Raw genomic sequence first — 23,011 nt, 5'->3', positions numbered from 1 at the left:
CACGCATACACCAATCCATTAAAAGCTTCAAGACACCACTACTTCTACTGTATGTAACTGTTTTGCATCTAAATTGCATTCAAGTACAGCTTGTGCCACTCTGTTTAAGCATAGTATAGGCATCATGCCCCAAGTGCATAAATGACCCATTACTTAACCCCAGCCAAAGTCTCTCGGGACAGTGCAAGTGTGAAAAACTGAATGACAGGCTTTAGCACCTCAAGTTCTTTAAAGCAAAAATGTCAGATGTTTGTGTAAACCGCTTTTACAGTACAGTCAGCTTGTTTGTCACACTTGTGTCTGTATGAGTCTGTGTGATTGATGAGAACATTACCGTAACTTGCTGCAGTACAGAAGCTGTGGAAGAAGTCTCTTGAGGGAGGCAGAGTCTAAGCAGTTTGAGAGGTGCGTCTCTTCGGCACAGGCGTCCGACACCTGCAGCAGGTACGCCAGCACTGCACAAACCCCTCCCTTCAACTTTCCCCGCAACCTACAGCCAATCAGGTCCTCCTCCACAGACCGAAGCCACTCCCCCTGCTGAAGCTCTGCCAGACAGGCCACTGTGGAAACACTGCGCATACTAACCGGCTCGCTCCCTGACCCTGCCACCGTGTTCTGAAGCAGGGTCATGGCCATGGTGCGCTGGTTCGCTTGCTCCTCCCGGCCTACGCCCAAAGCACTGCCCAGTAGGGCTCCTGTTGCCGAGGACAACACTCCAGATAGGAAGCACATGAAAAGGTCCAGGTTACCACTGGTGGCAGTGCTGCTTTTCTGAAGGGCGGCACGGTAATGGCTGTGGAAGCCGATGCGCGGCCAAGAGACTCCGCTTTCAGAGAACAAATCAAACATCCCCCGCCGAGAGGACATGTAGTAGAAAACCGCACCAAGAAACTCCTGCACAGACGTATGCAAGAAGCGCCATGAGATGCTTTCTGATGACCAACTCTGCTCACGCTTGAGGACTCTGTGTCCCAAAGTTCCTCGTGGTGGCGGCACATCGACACCGTAAGTCCGTAACTCAGCTTCGCAGAATGTGTGACGCCGTCGTAGGAGGCTGTAGAAGGCCAGGCGTCCCAGGGAAGTTAGTGATTTCCGGATGCTTCCAGTGGAAGGGTCTGAAGAGGAAAGGTGTGGCCAACAATAGTGAGTGTATATCTCCGTCAAGGTTCGTGGAAGAAGCAAATCCTCGGACTCTGAGCCTACAAGGCGGGACAGTGTCCTTGTGACAATGCGACAGATGCCAGGCACAGAGCACAGGATACGCAAAGGCTTCTGCAAACTCAGGTGATCCCACACCTTGTGCGAAGGGTCCTCCTCCCTTGCATCACGAGAACGTGGCGTGGATTCCTGAGAAGGTGTGTGAGAGTTTTCCTGCAAGTGTCTTGGGGGGTTCGTGAGGTAATCCTGGATGTCTGTGGGTGAAAAAGGGGGGACTTCTGTCACACGATCCACCAGTCCTGCAGGTACTTTTGATCCCACGCCAGGTCTTGACAGAAGCCAGAGCATGACTCCTGGTAACAGATTGCCTCTGACTATGTTGGTGATGAGGTCTGACACTGGAAGCTCTCTGCGAGGGTCAGAATTTGCCGGAGCCTCCGAGAAGTCCAGAGGGGTACGGAACTCTTCCAACCCATCAAAGATCAGCAGCACTTTACAGTCACTGCTGTTCAAAATCACATCCACGTTATCGTACGGCACGACCAACCGAAGCATTCTCTCAACTGACAGCCGATCCAAATTGCTCAATTCCCAGCATGCAACAGGAATCACCAAGCTCAAATCTGGGTATATCTTTCCGGAGCTCCACTGATGGACAAACTGGCGGACCAGTCGGCTCTTCCCGCTGCCAGCCACGCCCACTGTCAGCATTACCCGAGGGGCGGTGCTGACCCTCGTCAGGGGAGCAAGCAGCCTCTCCAGCCCCAGTAAACGGCCATGCAATGGTCCCATTCCTCTGTTGACTGATACTTGGACAAGATCGTGCTCTCTCTGCTGCAAGTCAGATACACCATCAACCAGTAACAGAGATGAATCAGAGCTGTTAAAACCTTCACTGTTTTCTCTGAGTCGCTGGAAGAGGGCATCTTTGTGTTGTTGAACAACAGAATCTAAGACAAAAGGGATAAAGGAAAAAAGTGTTAAAGCGTAAGAAGAGTTAAAAAGCATATACACAATCATATGCATCAGTGCTTTTTTTGTCTTGGTAGTGAAGCAGTGAAAAAAATGATGAGGAAAAAACTTTCTGCATTCACTTTTTTTAACTAAATTTAATTTCAGATAAATGTAAGTAACTTCAACTCGGTTTCAAGACTTAAATGTTACGTAAAGTAAATAAGTGAGCTGAACTTCAGTCAATCCTTTCTTTTAGTAAATTTTACTTAATTTCTGCATACAATATTACCTAATTACAATTACTTCATTTATACAATATTACCCAAATAATTTATGATACATAATATATTAGAATTCCTAAAATTAAAAAATACTGTCTCAACACATGGATTGCACGTAATACATTATTTTTACTATTCTAAAAAAAAGTATTACATGCCGTCCATGAGACAGTGAGACTTGGTCTGTTTACAAAATAAATCTTTGAGATTATGTAAATATTTAAATGTGTGTTTTAACTAAAAATATTAAAATTTCAGGAATTATAATATATTATGTTATTATTATTTAATTATTTGAGTAATATTGTATTAATTAAGTAATTGTAATTAGGTAATATTGTATGTAGAAATTAAGTAAAGTTTACTAAAAGTAAGGTTTGACTGAAGTTCAATTCACTTATTTACTCTTATTCACTTATTATGTAACATTTAAGTCTTGAAACCGAGTTGAAGTTAAATTAAAATTTCTCTGAAACTAATTTTTTTCAGTGAGCTCCCAGCATAGTTGGCACTTTTGGGGGGTTATGTGTGTGTGTGTTTATGTGTTTGTATGTTTAGATTAGTAGGTTTTAGTTGTGGCAGTTCTGCTGATGGAGCATTATTCAACTCTTGGTGTTGGGTTAGAGGGTGGATAAGTGCCTCCACCAGTGGGCTGCGATTTTAACCCTTGTGTGGTGTTCGGGTCTGTGGGACCCGTTTTCATTTTTCATCAAATGATACAAAAAAAATATTTTTTCTAACTCAAACTCATTGGCATTGGCTCATTTTTTGTGAAAAACATATATCAAAACACATTTTCAATAAACATACACTGTACACCCCCCCCCACACACACATTTATATTACATACAGTATATTTGGCCAAGGGCTAATAAACATTGCTTCATTTGTAAATTTGAAACTTAACAAATGTTCTACTCATATCTTGAGTTTAATTCATTTTCTTTTACATTTTATTTAAAAACTAATAAAAAAAGTACCACTTTTTAAAAGAAATGTAACATAAAAAAGGTAAAGGGCAAATATTAACCATGTAAGCTGTTTATATTGCTCGCAATTTAGGTGAAGCAAGCATGTGTAAAGCATTTTAATGTAAAATTGCTTAATTTTGCTGAATTAAATACAAGTAACAAAGTAAACGAGTAACAAAAATATGAACACCACACAAGGGTTAAGAGAGAACAAATACTCATTGACAGTAATTTCTGTCTCTCTCCCTGTTTTAAATTCAGTGGCCAAATAAGACGATGACCTGCCCGGTAACACTTTATAATACTGTTCCATAGTTAATAAGTAACTAAGCAGGAACTAAGCAGTAACTAATTAATAGTGCTGCATTAACACCTAAATATTTTCTATTAACTACCAGGGAGTACTGAATAATTACTCAGTAGATAGTACTGAACTAATGATTATAGTAGTTCACAATTAACTCAACATTAATTACTGAGACTTACATATCTCCCAGAGAACTACTTACTAATTATGTCTCCTTTATTGTAACTATTCATTAATTACTGCTCAAATCAACATTAACTACTGAAAACCCTTACATGCCACCTGGGCATAGATCTAAATCAGTCTAAAGGCATATTTGAGTTTGAGTTAAACAAAATGTAATTGGCCCCACTCACCGATGTAGTCATACATTAGACTTAGTTTTGACACTGGGTATTGAGGCTGAGAATATAGTTACTCTTTCTCAAGATGACTCAATATCCGATCATTATCTAATTATGTTTGAAATAGTTTTTAATCAAAATATCCTCCTCCCGCCCCGCTATATCAGCAAGCGTAAAATAACAACCGCAATTGCTAATGAATTTGTAAATAAACTCCCCGACTAAACCATCTCCCTTCCGTCCTATGAGCATGATCTCGAGCACAAAACAGAAAATCTACAAACTGTGCTCCGCTCTAACCTTGACCGCGTAGCGCCGACAAAAATAAAACAAATCAGGGATAAAAAGCTAGCACCGTGGTATAATGACCACACACGTACATTAAAACAAACCGCTCGTAACTTTGAACGTAAATGGCGACACACAAAACTAGAATTTTTCCGGCTAGCATGGCAGCATAGTCTCACAGACTACACAAAAGCCCTAATTAAAACAAAATCCCAGTATATTTCATCGCTTATTGAGAAAAATAGAGACAATCCTAGATTCCTTTTCACTACTGTGGCTAAACTCACCGGCAGTCAAAAACAAACTAGCTCCGTTATCCCTGTCGACATTAATAGTAATGATTTCATGAAGTTCTTTGATGATAAAATTAATAGCATTAGACAAAAAATTCAGTATCACCCCCAAAATTTACTTATAGATATCGATGAATGCTGCTCCAGCTCTGAGACACACCTAGAGTGTTTCAGCCCGGTTACAAAAAAAGATTTACTTAGTGTAATCAACATCATGTATATTAGATCCAGTACCCACACAATTATTGAAACAGGCACTGCCAAAGGTGGGAAAATCATTACTAGAAATAGTAAATTCATCCCTTAGCATGGGCTACGTACCCAATTCTCTTAAATTGGCGGTCATTAAGCCCATTATCAAAAAGCCAAATCTGGACCCCCGCTAGCTTGCTAATTATAGACCAATTTCTAATCTTTCCTTTATAGCCAAAATCCTAGAAAAAATTGTGTTTAACCAGCTGTGCTTGTATCTACAAAGTAATAGTATGCATGAGGTTTTTCAATCTGGATTTAGACAAAACCATAGTACTGAAACAGCTCTACTTAGAGTAACTAATGATTTACTTTCAGCTCTTGATAGGGGCAGTAATGCCATCCTTGTACTGCTAGATCTAAGTGCTGCCTTTGACACCATAGATCACGCTATTCTACTTGATAGGTTAGAAAATCTTATAGGAATTAAAGGATCAGCCCTCACCTGGTTCAGATCTTATCTGAGAGATCGATTCCAGTGTGTTTACTTAAATAACGAATGCTCTTATCAGTCTAGAGTAAAATATGGTGTCCCTCAAGGATCAACACTGGGTCCATTACTCTTTACTCTTTATATGCTACCACTGGGTAAAATTATCCGTAGGCATGGTATTAACTTTCACTGCTATGCTGATGACACGCAACTTTACATATCTGCTAAACCAAACGAGGAGCTCTGTATAAATCAAATAACAGACTGTATTAAAGACATTAAAAATTGGATGACACACAACTTTCTCTTACTTAATTCTGATAAAACTGAGGTCCTTCTATTAGGTCCTAATATTGATAAAAACATAAATGTTAATACTGTAGACATAGATGTTCACTTAATTATATCTGGTAAAACTGTGAGAAACCTTGGCGTCATCTTTGACCCAATTCTTTCGTTTGATGCTCACATATGTAGCATAGTCAAAATTGCATTCTTCCACTTAAGAAATGTAGCTAAAATCCGCAGTATACTCTCTCTGGAAGATGCTGAGAAGCTGGTACATGCATTCATAACCTCCAGGCTGGACTACTGCAACGCGTTGTTGGCTGGAAGTCCACATAAATTACTCCATAAACTCCAGCTAGTTCAGAATGCAGCCGCAAGAGTGCTTACCAGAGCTAGAAAGTTCGATCACATTATACCTATTCTTTCATCCCTACATTGGCTACCTGTTAGATTTCGTATAGATTATAAAATACTTCTCCTGACGTATAAATCCCTCAATGGTCTGGCCCCGCAATATCTACAGGAACTCCTTACTCCTTACAATCCGCCGCGTTCACTCCGCTCCCAAGACGCTGGCCTGTTATTAGTCCCGCGTATTAGAAAAAACTATGCAGGAGGAAGAGCGTTCTTTTATAAAGCTCCCCAACTTTGGAATAGCCTCCCTATTAATATACGGGACTCAGACACACTCTCAATCTTTAAATCTAGACTCAAAACATTTCTATTTGCTCAAGCTTTTGAGTAATGTCTCATTACAATTTTCTTCCTCTTACAGCTTATCCAGCAAATATAAACCCTGTCCTAATCATCTGCTTTCTCTTTCTCTCCCCATGTCCTGAGCTGCTGCTACCAGTGCCCATCCCACTCCAGCAGAGTTTTATAAAACCATTCTTACCCCATTTTCTTCCCTCCCCTCTCTGTTCTCTCTCTCTCTCTATCTTTCTCACATGTGCTAAGACGCCTGGCCGGCCGGTCTTCCTGGATGTGTCCGTCTGTGGTTCCAGCTTTCAGGAATCAGCCCTGTCCTTCTACTCATCAGAATTATTTCACAACCCTTCTAACTTTTTTTTTTCTCTTCCTTTCCTTTCTGTGTTCTCTATCTATCTCTTTTACATGTATGGAGATGCCCTGTTCCTGATGTTCCCAGCCTGGCTCTCCACTGCCCGCTGTGTTGTTCTCCGGCTCTGCAACCCTGCACTGATTACCATTAAACACACTCAGTATCTGTTTCTGTATTAGCCATAGCTCTATAGTTTGTGCCCATCACATTCTTATATTCATAAATTAGTACCTGTTATATTAGCCATAGTTCACATTAATTCTCTGTACTGTTTTTGTTCTGTTATTTGTTTGTTGTTTGTTTGTACTGAGCGTGTCAACCCGAGTAGGATGGGTTCCTCGGACTGAGTCTTGGTTCCTTCCAAGGTTTCTTCCTCTTAAAGGGAGTTAGCTAGGTTATGTGTGTGTTAGTTGGCTAGCTAAGTTAACTTAACTAGTTTACATGTGTGTTAGTTAGCTAGGTTAATTGTTTTAGTTAGTTAGTTTAAATGTGTGTGTGTTAGTTAGGTTAAATGTGTGTGTGTGTGTTAGTTAACTAGGTCAAATGGGTGTGTGTTATTTAGCTTGGTTAAATGTGCGTTAGTTAGCTAGGTTAATTGTGTTAGTTAGTTAGTTAGTTTAAATGTGCGTGTGTTAGTTAGGTTAAATGTGTGTTACTGTTATTATTATTATTATTATTATTATTATTATTATTATTATTATTATTATTATCATTATTATTATTAACGTATATTTCCCTTTATAATACTGTGTTCTGATCTGCAGTAACTCTCCAGTAATTAGTTACCATGTTTCTCACTTTATAATACTGTGACATGATCTACAGTAACTCCTAAAGAAGAACACAGTAACTCCTCAGTAATTAGTAATGAGTTACCATGTGCTGCTGTTAACTCCCGAAAAAAGAAGACATGGACCCCTTATTAATTATCTATGAAGAACACAGGAATGCCTAGTTATCTAACACAAATATTTATTCATTTAAACATGATTTCCCCCAGAATAAGGATGTAGGACGCAGCCTAGAGTAAAGCTGTATGTGAGCCATCACTTCTACTGAGCATATCTCCAGGAGGACTGAAGAAGAGCACAGGTTTAGAATAAACACCTGTAACACACTGACAGAACATTACAAAAATGGGGTTAAGCAGACTACTGCACATTTCAGTGTGTCTAACATTTGGAAGATATTGAGCATACTAAGGTAAGTAAGGTTAATATATGATAAGTGGTGTCACTGACTTTAATATCACCACTGATAGAATAACCTGCAGCAGCAGATAAACACACTGATAGAGGCTAGCGGTCCGGCGCTGTGGAATTACCGTAATTACCCTAATAATGCGCACTAAAAGTCTGAGACTGCAAGGCTAAAGATGAACGTTTACAAGGTTAGTGCTTAATATTAAAGCAGTGACCATTACAACAAAATTGAGTGCAGTCAGTCTTAGAGTCTTAGATGCCTTCTGGAGAACATAATTCATGTCTCCTATGTAATAATATTACGTTATAAAGTTTTTTTTTCTTTCGAAAATGTGGGTTAAGCAGAATACTATACACTAGTATTTTACTATATGTTGCTAATATTTGGAAGATAATGACGATAGTAAGGTAATTAATGTCACTACTACTACAAATGGTGTCACTGGCTTCAAATATGCCTTTAATATCACCACTGATCAAAAAATTGTTTGTGCAGACTGATTTAGATCTATAGTTCCACAGGTGGCATGTAAGGGTTTTCAGTAGTTAATGTTGATTTGAGCAGTAATTAATAAGTAGTTATTATAAAGAAGACATCATTAGTAAGTAGTTCTCCAGGAGATATGTAAGTGTTAGTAATTATTGTGGAGTTAATAGTGAACTACTATAATCATTAGTTCAGTACTATCTACTGAATAATTATTCAGTACTCCCTGGTAGTTAATAGAAAATATTTAGGTGTTAATGCAGCACTATTAATTAGTTCCTGCTTAGTTACCTATTAACTATGGAACAGTATTATAAAGTGTTAACACCTGCGCTTGTTACTCAGACGAAGCTAAAGTGCTGTCATCTTATCTTATGCTTGAATAAAACCAGTGAAATGTCTTTAGAAGCCTAAATATTTTTCAACTACGTGTTTAATACATTGATATATAGTTTCAGTGCCCAAAAAAAGGAGTAAACTTTGGTTTCAGTATCTCATTCAAGTGGGTCTGATGTGTGAAGAGTTTCCACACTCACTCACTTACCATGCAGAGTGATGAGGCTGTACTCCTCAGGGTGTGAATTCTGCAGGTACGTCTGGAGGACTGAGCCCTGTGGATCGCTAAGGCGCAGAAACTCCACCAGCGTGTGCACTTTATCCTCCAAACACCCCCTGCCCTGAATAGCACTCGCACCCTCTACGCTCAGCTGCTCTGACTTCCTCATGTGGTTGACCACGTCCACCAACACAGAGGCAGAGACAAAACGCTGTAGCGATTTCTGGTGCTTGTGCAGCCATCCCCCATCTGATAAAAAATTTACATGAAGTAACAAGGTTATAATTTCATTACTTCACTAGCAGTGTTCCTTGTAACAGAGATAATTAGGTGTGTGTGTGTGTTTTTGTCTTTGTGAGGCAAGATGTCCTTATAAGAATAGCAATATATGCTATTTTGGTAAAACTTTACATTAAGTGTTGACTAACTAACATGAATTAATGCATTAATTACCATGAATAAGATATGAGGTAATACATTAACAATGCTTAGGTAATGTTAAATAAACACAGAAATACAGCATTAATTAATTACATTAGAAGTAAAGCATTTGTTAAGATGAACCCTAAATCATACACTTCATTAATAATGTTAACTGATGTTGGGTAAACAAGTAACAACTGCTCTTCTTGTTATTTGCTTATGTGCTGCTGCTATACATACAGTAACTGTTAAATATTTATTCATTAAATATGAATTATAAATATATTTGGTTGTGATAACATTCATGCAGTGGTAGACAGTTACTTATTTTATTTACTGATGTCAGTTAACTAATATAGTATTATATATTTTACATTTTTACTTCTATTGGAAATACATCTATACATGGATTAGAAATATTTAATTCAATATTGAATTAAAATATTTATTATACTGAACGGAGCTGTCTGTATAAGTGTTTAGTAAAGTTTAACAGATGTTAATAATGCTTAACAAAGGCATTATTGGTTAATCATGGTTTATATTTACAATTTCTACATGTTAATTTCCAACAAACCCTCACACATATATATGATAAAATGAAGCATAAGCAACATCCTGATTAATATTTACTATTTAATATGTACACAAGCAAATGACAAGAAGATAAGAAGATGAACTAATGCATTTGTTACTCGTTTACCTAACATTAGTAAAGTATATAATAATAAAGTATATGATTTATTGTTCATCTTAACAAATGATTGACTTGTAATGTGAAAGTAACATTAATTAATGCCTTTGTTCCGTGTTGAATTAACATTACATAAGCATTGTTAATGTATTACCTCGTGTCTTATTCATGGTAACTTATGCATTAATTCATGATAGTTAGTCAACACTTAATGTAAAGTGTTACCGAGATTTTTTGGTCTTGTTAGGACATTTTTGTGCTACTCTCTTGTGTAACTTCTCCTTTAACTTGAAAAACTAGAAGAGTGGAGTTATTTTAGTTGGTCACTGAGGTTAGGGTCAGGGTTAGGGTAGGGTTTAGGTTAGAGTTTAGTGTTAATTAGCTTCAGTAATCATTATGTCAATGAAAGGTCCTCATAAGAATATTAAGGTAAAACAATAGAGTGTATGTCTTTACCCTCCATCTTCTTCCGAGTTTCTGATTTTGGAGACGTGGATTTGAGATCCATATAGCAGTCCTCCTGCCAAGGAATCTGTAAGTTCCTCTCCATCCCAGAGTGTGTACTAAATGGACTGTGTATTCAGGAGTGTATGTTTCCAAGATGCTACTTGTTCAGTAAGATGCAGCCATTTAGGTCCATCTTCTCTTTGCTGAAAAGAGAGGATTTGATTGGTGTTAATAACATTAATAAATAATCACATTGCTGAAATGTTTCCCAGTTTAGCTTAGCCAATAAACCTACCTACTCACTAGGACTCCCTCTATCACTTGCAATGATACAGTGTTATAAAAAAGCACATAAAAAGGCACCCCTAATCATTTTCATGATTTTCCTTTATAAATCATTGGTTGTTCTGATCAGCATTTTCAGTTAAATATATCATATAGCAGATGAACACAGTGATATTTCAGAAGTGAAATAAATTTTATAGGATTTAAGAAAGTGTGCAATAATTCTTTAAACAAATTAGGCAGGTGCATAAACAAAGTAAGCAGTATAACCAGAATTATTTGATAACAGTTGTCAGTATTAACCCTCCTGTTATGTTTCTGGTCAATTTGACCCGTTTTAAAGTTTGAAGATCTAGAAAAAATAGTTAAAAGTATTTTTTCAGTATGAAACTTTTCCTGCATGCCTTAATTTGTGTAATCAACATATAATATAAAAATAGTTCATCTCACATATATGCAACCCCCTCGTGCAAAAACTAAAACTAAAACAAAATATGTTTCAATGTTATGTAAAACTATTGTTTTATATGTTGGTCTTTTAAAAGTAAGATAGTAGTGAAACATGAAAAAAGTTTAAACATTTTTTTTTTTTTATGAAAAACGAGTGAATTATCCTAATTAAGCATTACCTGTTAGAGGTAAAGAACACCATTGCACTGAATACTGATAGAATAATTAGAAATGGAGTTAGTAAAAAATATTCACACTGCTTGTAAGGATTTTTTGGGGTTTCAAATCATCTTTTGAATAATTTAACATGCACCGGGTCAAAATAACCCCGAAACACCATTGCTGTTCCTGAAAAATGAACATAACAGACGGGTTAAAAAGAACAAGAGCAGTGTTCAAACATTTGGGAAATTACTAGGAAAGCATCTTTCTCAAAGACAGATTTTATAGGCCTCAAGTGTCACTTAGAGGTGGGTCATTATCAGAATACTGTGTCTTTTTCTGTCATATTCAAAAAGTCTTCTCAAAAATCATATTTTTCCTGCTCAATCACTTTTTATTTTCACCTTTAATTTCCTGTCATGCATGTGTCTACCCTGTAATGGCACACAACATGACAGGAAAGATAATTTTGGAAATGTTCAATGACCTTGTTCTGTTTTATAGATACAGTTTGATGTTCTTTTTTTATTACCCAGACATTTTACCATGACAGAGTGGACAGATAAACAGTTTTACCGCAGCTACATTAGTGCTTGAAAGTTTGTGAACCCTTTTTGAGTTTGTGAACTCATAAATGCATATAATGAACTGCATAAATATGACATTTTCACGTGTCAAAAAATATACTTAGTCATTTATTTATTGAGGAAAATTATCCAATATTACATATTTGTGAGTGGTAAAGGTTTGTGAACCTCTAGGATTAGCAGTTAGTATCTAAAGGACAGGACAGCTTGGAATCACTGAAGGAACTATGAATTCTAAATTATGTCAGATAATTCTAAAGGAAAATGTCAGCACATCCGTCCATACACTGAATCTTAAGAGAAGGTGGGTCATGCAGCAAGACAACAACCCTAAGCACACAGGTCGTTCTACCAAAGAATGCTTAAAGAAGAATAAAGTAAATGTTTGGAAATTGCAAAGTCAAAGTCCTGACCTTAATCCAATCAAATTGTTGTGGAAGGACCTGACTCGAGCAGTTAATGAGAGTAAACCCACCAACATCCCAGAGTTTAAGTTGTTCTGTATGAAGGAATGGGCTAAAATACGTCCAAGCTGAAGTGCAGGACTGACCAACTGTTACCAGAAACGTTTAGTTTTTAAGAAATTAACATTAATAATTGCTGAAAATTTAGTCCCTTGAACAGAAAAAAACAGGAAACTTGATATTAAATGTCACGTTCTTATGAAAATAGCTTAATAAACAATTGTATTGCCTGAATATCTTCAAAAAGTTGAAATACTCAACCTAACTAGGTGGCGCTGAAAACATGTAAAAAAAAAAGTAAAACTTTACTTTACTTTAAAGTAAATTTTCAAATTCTCCATATTTGCAATAATGTGTTAACTCATAGTAAATGTATTTTTCACAGTGTTTGCATGACATATAAGGAAGTTGGGACACAAAAAGCATGTTATATTGAAACTGACTCAGCTGTTAAAAAAAAGTTCAGGGGCGGAAGCCGTCCAGACAGCTGGTTCAATCTCTGAGCTCTGTGGCTCATCAGAAAACTGCATGGACTCTCTGACTGAGCCTCTCTGCACTTTTTACCCTGAAAACACACCACTGCTCTCAGGCAACCACACACACACGCATGCTTACACACACAGCTTTGAGGCCAGAGGAAATTAAAAGGCGTCAAAAAGCTAGACAAGACCTCACAACCCACACGCTCCAACAAACACTCAGTTACTACAGCAACGACACGCGATATCAGACACACACACACACATCTCACTTAGGTACATTCTTTCATATTAAAAAAATACAGTAACCTACATGTTTTATTTAATTCTTAAAATTGGTACAATCATTATACAAAAATCAAGGTTGTTAATTTAAAGAATGATATATTGTAATATAGTCATTACTTCAGAGAACAGTCCATCTCAGTGTTTTCTTAAACATGTGCCATACAATATAAAACTGTATATATCGTGGCCAAGTTTAATAATGACAGTTCAGTTTATGGAAGTATGGACCGTGTTGTATCAGCCGTGTTGTATTCCCTTTAAAAAGGAAAATCCATCAAAACCAAAACAAGCCGTAAAACTGATCATTTTAATCCCCCACAAACTGTTATTTCACAGTCTTTTTTTTATTTAAGTATCCACATTTTTTAAGTAAAAATGCAATTCACTCAAATGTTCTGTTCTGGTGTTTTTGGTCTTTCTATTCCTCATAATATGATCAGCTGCAACAGCAAAACGCGTCCGGATCAAACTGACCAGTGTTCCAATTCATATGTAATTAAACACAATCTGTGTAAAAAACAAAAAACTAAAAAAAATACAGTATGGCCCACTATAACTGGCCATGCTGATTAATCTGGTTTACCAGTGTATACACTGTAATATAAGAGACCACTTAAAAGTGATGAATTTCTTTAATTTTACCTAATTGAAAACCTCTGGAATATAATCATGAGGAAGATGGATGATCACAAGCCATCAAACCAAGCTGAACTGCTTATATTTTTGCAACAGGAGTTGCATAAAGTTATCCAAAAGCAGTGTGTAAGACTGGTGGAGGAGAACATGCCACAATGTATGAAAACTGTGATTAAAAACAGGGTTATTCCACCAAATATTGATTTCTGAACTTTTAAAACTTATGAAGTTCTGAACTATTGAATGTTTTCTTTATATTATTTGAGGTCTGAAAGCTCTGCATCTTTTTTGTTATTTGACAATATTTTTAAACTGAAGTGGTCTCTTACTTTTTTCCAGAGCTGTATATTCAGCAGTGTAGGGTAGGTTTTTGTTTAGGTTTAGTGGTTAACCAGGCTGACTGACCAGTATGACCAAGCTGGCTGACCAACATTTCTAGCATGACCAGGATGGCCAGCATACACCAGGATAGGGTATGTTTTCCTCTACATGACCACCTTTACCCCAACATGATCAATAAGTTCAGCCTACCATATTTGAAACCAGCTTCCAGCTAAAGTTGGTATATAACTTTTTTTTAGCAGGGATATCTCCACAAACAATATTAATATGAATATATTCAAATACAATCATTTTTGTAATAATTTATTTGTATATATTTATTCCAATGAAGTCTATAACTGGGTTAAATTGAACAAAGCAGTTTGTGTGCAATACAAACATATAGGACTTACATAAGCATACATAACATATACAATATTTCATGCCTTAAAATTCCATTCACATGTTTATTACTTTTATAAGGAGCAGCAGAAAAGATTTCATACTCCAAAAAATATGTATTTTTTTTCTGTATTTTTAAAATGTCAAATGGGTCAGTTTGACTCACAGATTCATCAGTTTTCTGAAAGCAGCACATCATCATCAGCTGTTTCCCAAGTTTTGTGATAGAAGAAGGCCAAAGCAAGCTCAATGGCTGTATTTATAAGTGTATTTCGATACAACTAAACCAATAAAAAACAATATTCGGCTTGTTTAGAGCTTTGAGCGAGGTGACCGGAATCACTTTCAGGTGGTGGGAGACAAGCTACATCTTTTAGATAACTATTTATGATAACACATTATAATGCAGACATACAGCTTTGAAAAAAATAAGAGACCACGTAAAACTTTTACCAAATTCAAAAAACCTCTGGAATATAAGCAAGAGGAAGATGGATGATCACAAGCCATCAAACCAATCTGAACTGCTTGAAGTTATCCAAAAGCAGTGTGTAAGACTGGTGGAGGAGAACATGCCAAAATACATGAATACTGTGACTAAAAAGCAGGGTTATTCCACCAAATATTGATTTCTGAAACTTTATGAATATGAAACAGTTTTCTTTGCATTATTTGAGGTCTGAAAGCTCTGCTTCTTTTTTTATTAATTTATGACAATATTTTTATTTGGAATTTGGGAGAAATGTTGTCCGTAGTTTATAGAATAAAACAACAGTGTTCATTTTATTCAAACATATACCTATAAATAGCAAAATCAGAGAAACTGATTCAGAAACTGAAGTGGTCTCTTAATTTTTATCTCGTAATATATGAAACCCATATATTATCCAAATAAAACATTCTGTTAAGACCCTGACAATTACTGGAAAATTAATCATGAGCTATGAACCAGCTGCGTTTCATCTGAAGCCTGTTGATTAACGTTATACATTTGTTTTCGTCATGTAAAAACTACAGTTGGTAATTCTGTGCATGAATTGGCTGTTACTAATTAAGACACGACATACAGATTTGTGCTGCAACCAAATTTAGTAAAAGGATAGCTTTAAACTAACTAATGTTAGCTAAGGACTTAGTACAGACTTCAGAAGGATTTTACGGAAAGAAGGTGCAAAGCAGCACCGTACAGGGAAAGCAATCTAGAGAAAGCCAGGTGCCAGATGGGTGCTAGGCTAACTGCTAACTCTAGTCAACTGGCTACAGTATCTTCAGCTAGCTACCTGCACAACATTCCAAGACAACACAGAAAGGACTGTGGTCCCAGCTGCCTTAAGATAATTAACAGGCTGATCTCTGTCCTTTCTCATGATCAAGGATACCTCACAAAGTGAGATTCTGTATTTCTTTTTCTTTTTTAGTATTGCACCAACAGTTGTCTCCTTCTCACCCAGCATCTTACTTATGGTTTTGTAGCCCCTTCCAGCCATGTGCAGGTCTGTGATTTTGTCCCTAACATGCTTAGAAAGCTTGTTGGTTTTGCTCATGTTGTACAGGTTAGAGTCTGACTGATTAACTGAATCTGTGGACAGGAGTCTTTTATACAGGAGACAATTTAAGACAGCTGTCTTTAATGCAGGTAACGAGTTAATTAGCAGCATCTAACTGGTCTGAAGGAGTCAGAACTCTTACTGGTTGGTAGGGGATCAAATACTTAAAAAATGCAAAATGTAAATACATTAATATAATTTATACAATGATTTTCTGGTTTATATTTTTGATATTTTATCTCTCTCTGTTAAATTAACCTACTCTTAAAATTATAGACTGTTCATGTCTGTCAGTGGGCAAACTTACAAAATCAGCAAGGGATCAAATAATTATTTTCTACAGTGTATTTTACTCATTCAAACTGTAGTAGAATAAAAATCAGTGTGTTTGATTCTGAGACCAAATAACAGAGTTGTAAATGTAAAACCACACCCTGGTATTGGTTCCTCATTCAAAGTCATACACTTACTGTTTATACAGTACATTACTGGTATCAGTACCACACGCTCTAACATAACATGACCACATCAGTGTCACTGCTATATCCACCCAAATAGCATCTGGTCTACATAATTAGGCCTGTCACAGTATTACAGTTATCAACATATTGTTTAATATATAGACATGACCTCAATCAATTTTACTGACCTTGTGTTTCTCTGCATGTTTGTTAAATACAAATTTATGTGACCAATACTTTAGGCAGACGTGCATTGAGCAGTAGACTGGGACAGTTAAAGAAAAATGCATACATTTCCTAATCTACCAATACTCGAAAGTTTATTGTTCTTTGACACGTATTTAATGCAATTTAAGTATATTTGTGTGAGCAAGGACCAGCTGTTAAAGTTATTTTATCTAAACTAAACTAACTAAAGTAAACTTTTTAAGTATAATTTGAACACAAAAAAGTTAATCATCACAGTTTTAATTTATTAACAAAAAATTAATGTTTTGGTAGCAAATTTCACTGAAGTACAGTTGTATTGCAGAAATATAAGCTTCCAGGACACATTTAGTAAAAGAATAGTTTTATCATTAAAAGCACAGTTTCATGAAATAATACTCATATTTTACATATATTTTATTAAGTACATCAACAATACAAAATAAAGTATACTTTTTTCAAAGTATAAGTATATGTGTATAAGTAGAAAAGGTGTATTTTATTTATTCCACATAAAGTTCAAGTACACTTATATTATAACTTTATTACAAGGGCATGGATGAGAAAGAATTTAGTTGCAGTCTTGCAAATAGTGATCCTGCAACATCCCCAGTTTGCAAAATCTTAGCCTGTCACTATCAGACTTTAGTCTGTTAAAAGTCTTTTCAGAGTTTTTTCGAAGCCGTCTATTGTATGTATAGCATTAGGCAGAAAAAAAATTATTTTAAGTCTTGATCATTATTGTTGCTAGCAACTATTTGTTTAGATTTTCTGTACTCAGAAACCAAGTTAGTGTTATGCCCACCTGCTGTATCTGGCCTGACACTGATGAAAGTTTGACCATTGAGGTCTCCTGCTACCCACTTCAGACCAGCTGACAACCACTAATTGTTTCAGAAAATGACACATCTTATTTAGAAACATAAAGGTTTTCAAAAGGAGGAATTCATGAACAACTTTTTAAAAAGATGAACAGTTAATTTAATTTGCACATCTTGCAATAGTTTTAACTTTAACTTTAAGTTCTCCCAACTTTTTAAAGTAAACTCAGGCTTTAGTTCCTAAACATACAGATGCTGGATGTGCGAAGAACTTCTGCAAAAGTTCCTTGGAAACTATTTTTGAGCTGCTATTGTTGTAATTTTGCTCAGAAAGTTTATTGAAAAGAAACTCTAAGATGAGTTGTTATTTTTTCCAGGGTGAAAGAGGATTGCATTTCTGATGTATTTCTTAATCTATCACACGTGATGGATAATGAGATAATGAAGTGGAGCATTGCTTCAAAACAGCACCATATATTCAGTGTGCTTGACCATATATTTAATGCATTTACTAAAAAAAACAGGATAGTAAAAGGGGTTTGGTCATACTCTATTCTCTTTTCTGAGATTCCCAGTGAAATGGACAACGAGGTTTGGAGACCAGCATAGTTTGCGGATTTTCCTGCTCAAATACTCCTACTAAACCTGGCTATTACAATGCAGGTTGAGTAACTAACTAATTACTCTGACTTTCACTATAACACCGTTACCATTTCCGGCACCCCGTTACTGCACGTTACTTTAGCCCCTCAATACACTTTTGTTTTTTTACAGACAAAGGCGCAAGTGTGTGTGTGTGCGTTGTGTGTGTGAGACACAAGGGAGGGGAGGATGAGATAACCACCTAAGCAATGATTGGCTAAGGTATAGTAAGATTAGGTCTTCAACCAATCAGAGATATAAATAGGTGGGTGGGTGTTTAGAGCACATAGCGAGAGATGGCAAGTGAGAAGGACTCCAGTGGCAAAACGGCCTTTTCCAAAATGAAATTCCGACACTATTTCAAACTTACTGAGGTCAAAGGTAAAAATGCGCACGTCAAGTCATGGACAAACCTCTATGCAGGTACTTGTCTTTGCTGTCGTGCACTCTATTCATCTGGCTTATGAAACACGCTCTGAGAAGGCGGGGGCCGGGAGGGTGGGGGTACGGGGGCGAGTAACACAAAAATAACGCAAGAGTTACTTTTACTGGTAACTAGTTACTTTTATAGTGGAGTAACTCAGTTAGTAACTAAGTTACTTTTTTAACACACACTGTCCACCACTTCATTCGAATGCCTGCCTTGCTGCTCCACCATGTAGATGTAAAGTCTGTCACAGAAGCTCATCTGGTCCTTTACAGTTTGTGTTGATCATGTTCTAGTCCTCCACAGTGGTCACAAGATTATTCTCAGTCCAGTGAAAACACTGAGGTGTTTAAAAACACCAGCAGCACTGCTGTGTCTGATCTACTCATACCAGCACAAGCACTAACGCATCATACACCACCACCATGTCCTGTGGGGTCCTGACCATTAAGGAACAAGGTAAAAGGAGGATAGTATATTATGCAGAGACATAGAAGGACTACAGTCTGTAATTAAAGAATTACAGATAAGTGCTCATATATGATAAGTGGAGCTGATAAAATGGACAATGAGTGTAGAAACAAAAAAGCGGGAACATATGTAAAAAAAAAAAAAAAAAAAAAAAAGATGATAAAGTTTTTGTTTTTTTATCCGTTTCCCTCAACTGTGAACAATTTCACATACTTTCCTAATAAACAGAGAAAGCTAAGTACTGCCTAAAGGTCAGGGGATTCCAGCAAAGCAATCAAAACCTCAACAGAAAGCCTCCACACACACACACACACACACACACACACACACAGATGCGCGCCACTAAAAGCTCTCTTAAAAGTTTTTTTTCCTACCTGTTCAGATTCTTGCTAGTAAACATGTAAGTTCTGACAGGCTGCTGAATCTTCACTGTAAAGTTTCCAAACAGCAGTTATGTAGGTCATTGTCCAGCACTTATCTCTCCATCATCACTCCTCTGCTGTTTCTCTCTTTCTCTACTGCAGACTGCACATGCTTCTTTTCTTCTCTGCTGCTCGCTTTCTGTTTTTTTCCTCTTCCTGTCACACCTCCAGCTCTTCCTGTGTCACAGGCCACAAATTTGAGTTTGTCACAGACACCAGCATCCCTCCCTCATACACACTTCTACCAGCATAGTAACAAGTGCACCATCACCACCAGTTTCATCTTCTATGCCTGTGAGACTACACACACATAATGTAAAGATAGAGAACATTTCCCATCATTGTATTAAGCAATTGTAGCATATAATTGTGAAGTGGAATGAAAAAGATACATGTTTTTTTTATCATTTTAAGCAAATCTTAAAAGTGTGACTAGTGAAAAGTATTCAGCCCCTTCACTCTAAAACCCCTAAATAAAATCCATCTTTCAGAATTCACTTAATTAGTTAATATAGTCCTACAGCTGTGTGTAATTTAGTCTCAGTATAAATCCAGCTGTTCTGTGAAGGTCTCAGTGGTTTATTAGAGAACACTAGTGAACAAACAGCATCATAAAGACCAAGGAACTCAACAGACAGGTCAGAGATACAGTTATTGAGAAGTTTTAGGCAGGGTTAGGTTATTAAAACATATCCCAAGCTCTGAGCATCTCAAGCTCTGAGCATCTTAATGAGCACTGTTTAATCCATCATCCAAAAATGGAAAAAGAATTCTACAACTGCAAACCTACAAAGACATGACCGTCCACCCAAACTGACAGATCAAAGAGCAAAGAGGACACTGCTTAGGGAAGCAGCCAAGAGGCCCATGGTGACTCTGGAGGAGCTGCAGAAATCCACAACTCAGGTGGGAGAATCTGACCACAAATCTGGCTTTCATGAAAGAGTGTCAAGAGAAAAAACATTGTTGAAAGAAAGACATAAGAAGTGCGGTTTGCAGTTAAAATCTCATTGAAATACATTTAAATTAGTAGTTGTAAGGTGATAAAATGTAAAAAGGTCAAGGGGTTTTATCACTTTTCATTATTCTGCTCAGAAAGCATGACCATTAGAATTAATAAAGCTTTTGTTTTAGATAAGCCATTATCTATTTGTACTATGAAGCACCATACTATGTATTTGACTAAACCTGAAACCATAATCCTACATTAAGACCTGCAACACATTCCAAAAAATCAGGATGGGTGGATTTTGGGGCTAGTAGTAAGATAAAAGAAACAAGTCTTTGAGTAGCAAAGAAGAACAGCGAACTGCCGCTTTCACACACAAAAAATAAATTAAATGTTTAAAACTATGTTCCGTAAAGAAAGATTTGATTGGATTTGCTTATTTATTCCTCTTTATTACAAAAAGCAAATGTCCTTAAAAAATCCTTAAGTGGCGTCAATGTTTCTGTGATCAGAAGCATCTGGGATGAACCATCACACAATTAAAGCTTGTGTTGTGGTCAGAGAAATCATATTTTCCATTTTATTTTGATAGAAATGGGTGCAGAACACTCTGGACCAAAGAAGAAAAGAAGAATTCAGTCTGTTATAAGCAACAGATCCAAAAGTAAAGCTCTGGCATGATATGCTGTTATGCAGGACACATCTGTGATACAGCACTAATGCAGAAAAATAGTTTGAGATTTAAGAACATACAGCTCCGGAAAAAATGAAGAGACCACTTCAGTTTCTGGATCAGTTTCTCTGATTTCGCTATTTATAGGTATATTTTTAAGTAGAATGAACATTGTTGTTTTATTCTATAAACTACAAACACAATTACTCCCAAATTCCAAACAAAAATATTGTCATTCAGAGCATTTATTTGCAGAAAATGAGAAATGGCTGAAATAACAAAAAAGATGCAGAGCTTTCAGACCTCAAATAATGCAAATAAAACAAGTTCATATTCATAACGTTTTAAGAGTTCAAAAATCCTCAGTTTTCATGCATCTTGGCATGTTCTCCTCCACCAGTCTTACACATTGCTTTTGGATAACTTTATCTATATAACTGGTGCAAAAATTCAAGCAGTTCAGTTTGGTTTAATTGCTTGTGATTTTCCATCTTCCTCTTGATTCTATTTCAGAGGTTTTTAATTTGATGAAATCAAAGAAACTCTCTATTTTTAAGTAGTCTAATTTTTTTCCAGAGTACAGCTTCCTTTAAGATGACATTTATTCCATGTTTTTTTTTTTTTTTTCAAAAAGACAATGCAAAACCAGATGCTGCATATATTACAAAGCCATGGCTGTGGAAGAAGATCCTATATAGTAGAGATCGATCCAAATATCGATACCAACACTGATTGATATTGAGCAATACTTGAGTAAAAAGATCGATACTCAAGCTTTTTTCTCTCCCGAATGTACTGACGGCTGCGCACGCGGATTCATTAGAGTTTATTTAAGAGTAGCGCTGTCCACCCCGCCCCCTTATAAATTTTTTGATTTTTAGAATTGCACTAAAAGGACGAAAATTCCTTATTTTCACAATTCTATTTGAAAAAAGAATCAAAGAAAGAAAGAACTAAAAAAAGATGTCTAGTGAGGGAAGTAATTTTTGTATTGTGGTTTCTTCTTTTCTACCTCAATTATTTTATTCTTCTAAGGCAAATTTTATTTTGTTATTGTTCCATTGTTTCTAAACAAAAATGTTGATTGTGATAATAAAGTATTTTGCTGTAACGTTTAATATTTGGCGAAATTCTATCCTAGATCTTTTGGATTCTTTGGCTCTATGAATCTTGAATATCAAAAAGTATCGGTATCGATATCGGCAATACTGGCCCTGCATAAACTTGGTATCGGATCGATACCAAAATTCCTGTTATCGCCCACCTCTACTATGTAGAGAATGTGTGTGGATAACCTTTAAACAACAACAACAACAAAAAAGGCTAATAATACAAAGTTGAAAATACCTTACTTTTCCAACATATACAATGTGTTTACAGGCCTGAAATACAGAAATAGATCTATATTAATAAATTAAATTCAGTTCACCAGATGAAATATCAAATATCTTGGGTTTATATTGAATGCAATAAAATAAAATTAATATTCAGTGTTGTTTTGAGTTATACTAAAGAAATGCAGGGGGGTTATTTTTTGAAGTAAATCATATATATATTATATTTAGGTATCTCTTAATGAAGTTTACGATCACTTACTTTCCATCTGCCATCTTTCTAATTTTTGTTTTGTATTCTCAGTCTATTAAAGGCATCTTTTACATCTCATACTCCTCAGATTATTAATGAGGTTGACATCTAGGGAGTTTGGAGGTGGTGACATCACCTTAAATCTTGTCTCAGAAATTCAAGCCCTCAGACCAGCGGCTGACGACATTGTGAAAAAACACTAGAGCTTGGTGTGTATCAGGCAGCAGGAAGGATGTAGAGGCAGCTTGTATGAGAGAGCGAGCGCGAGGGGGATGCATAGTGAACACAGAGG

The 23,011-nt window shown here is 36.4% G+C and overlaps 1 protein-coding gene across 1 annotated transcript in view; it reads right to left on the bottom strand.

Moving 5' to 3' along the window:
* Positions 1 to 19,638, bottom strand: part of nlrc3 (NLR family, CARD domain containing 3) — a 36,830-nt gene extending 17,192 nt beyond the window's left edge. The window contains exons 1-4 of the mRNA XM_049480092.1: positions 19,463 to 19,638; positions 10,448 to 10,641; positions 8,863 to 9,123; positions 335 to 2,108 (exon numbers count right to left, since the gene is read on the bottom strand). Of these exons, the coding sequence (XP_049336049.1) occupies positions 335 to 2,108; positions 8,863 to 9,123; positions 10,448 to 10,541 (2,129 nt within the window). The 5' untranslated portion in view covers positions 10,542 to 10,641; positions 19,463 to 19,638. The remainder of the gene's footprint in view (positions 1 to 334; positions 2,109 to 8,862; positions 9,124 to 10,447; positions 10,642 to 19,462) is intronic.
* Positions 19,639 to 23,011: the final 3,373 nt, after the last annotated feature.

This window comes from Astyanax mexicanus, chromosome 6 (genome assembly GCF_023375975.1).
Source record: "Astyanax mexicanus isolate ESR-SI-001 chromosome 6, AstMex3_surface, whole genome shotgun sequence".
Classification (NCBI taxonomy): Eukaryota; Metazoa; Chordata; class Actinopteri; order Characiformes; family Acestrorhamphidae; genus Astyanax; species Astyanax mexicanus.
The sequence above is the reverse complement of the archived record's forward strand: the minus strand, read 5'-3'. Positions and strand labels throughout refer to the sequence as shown.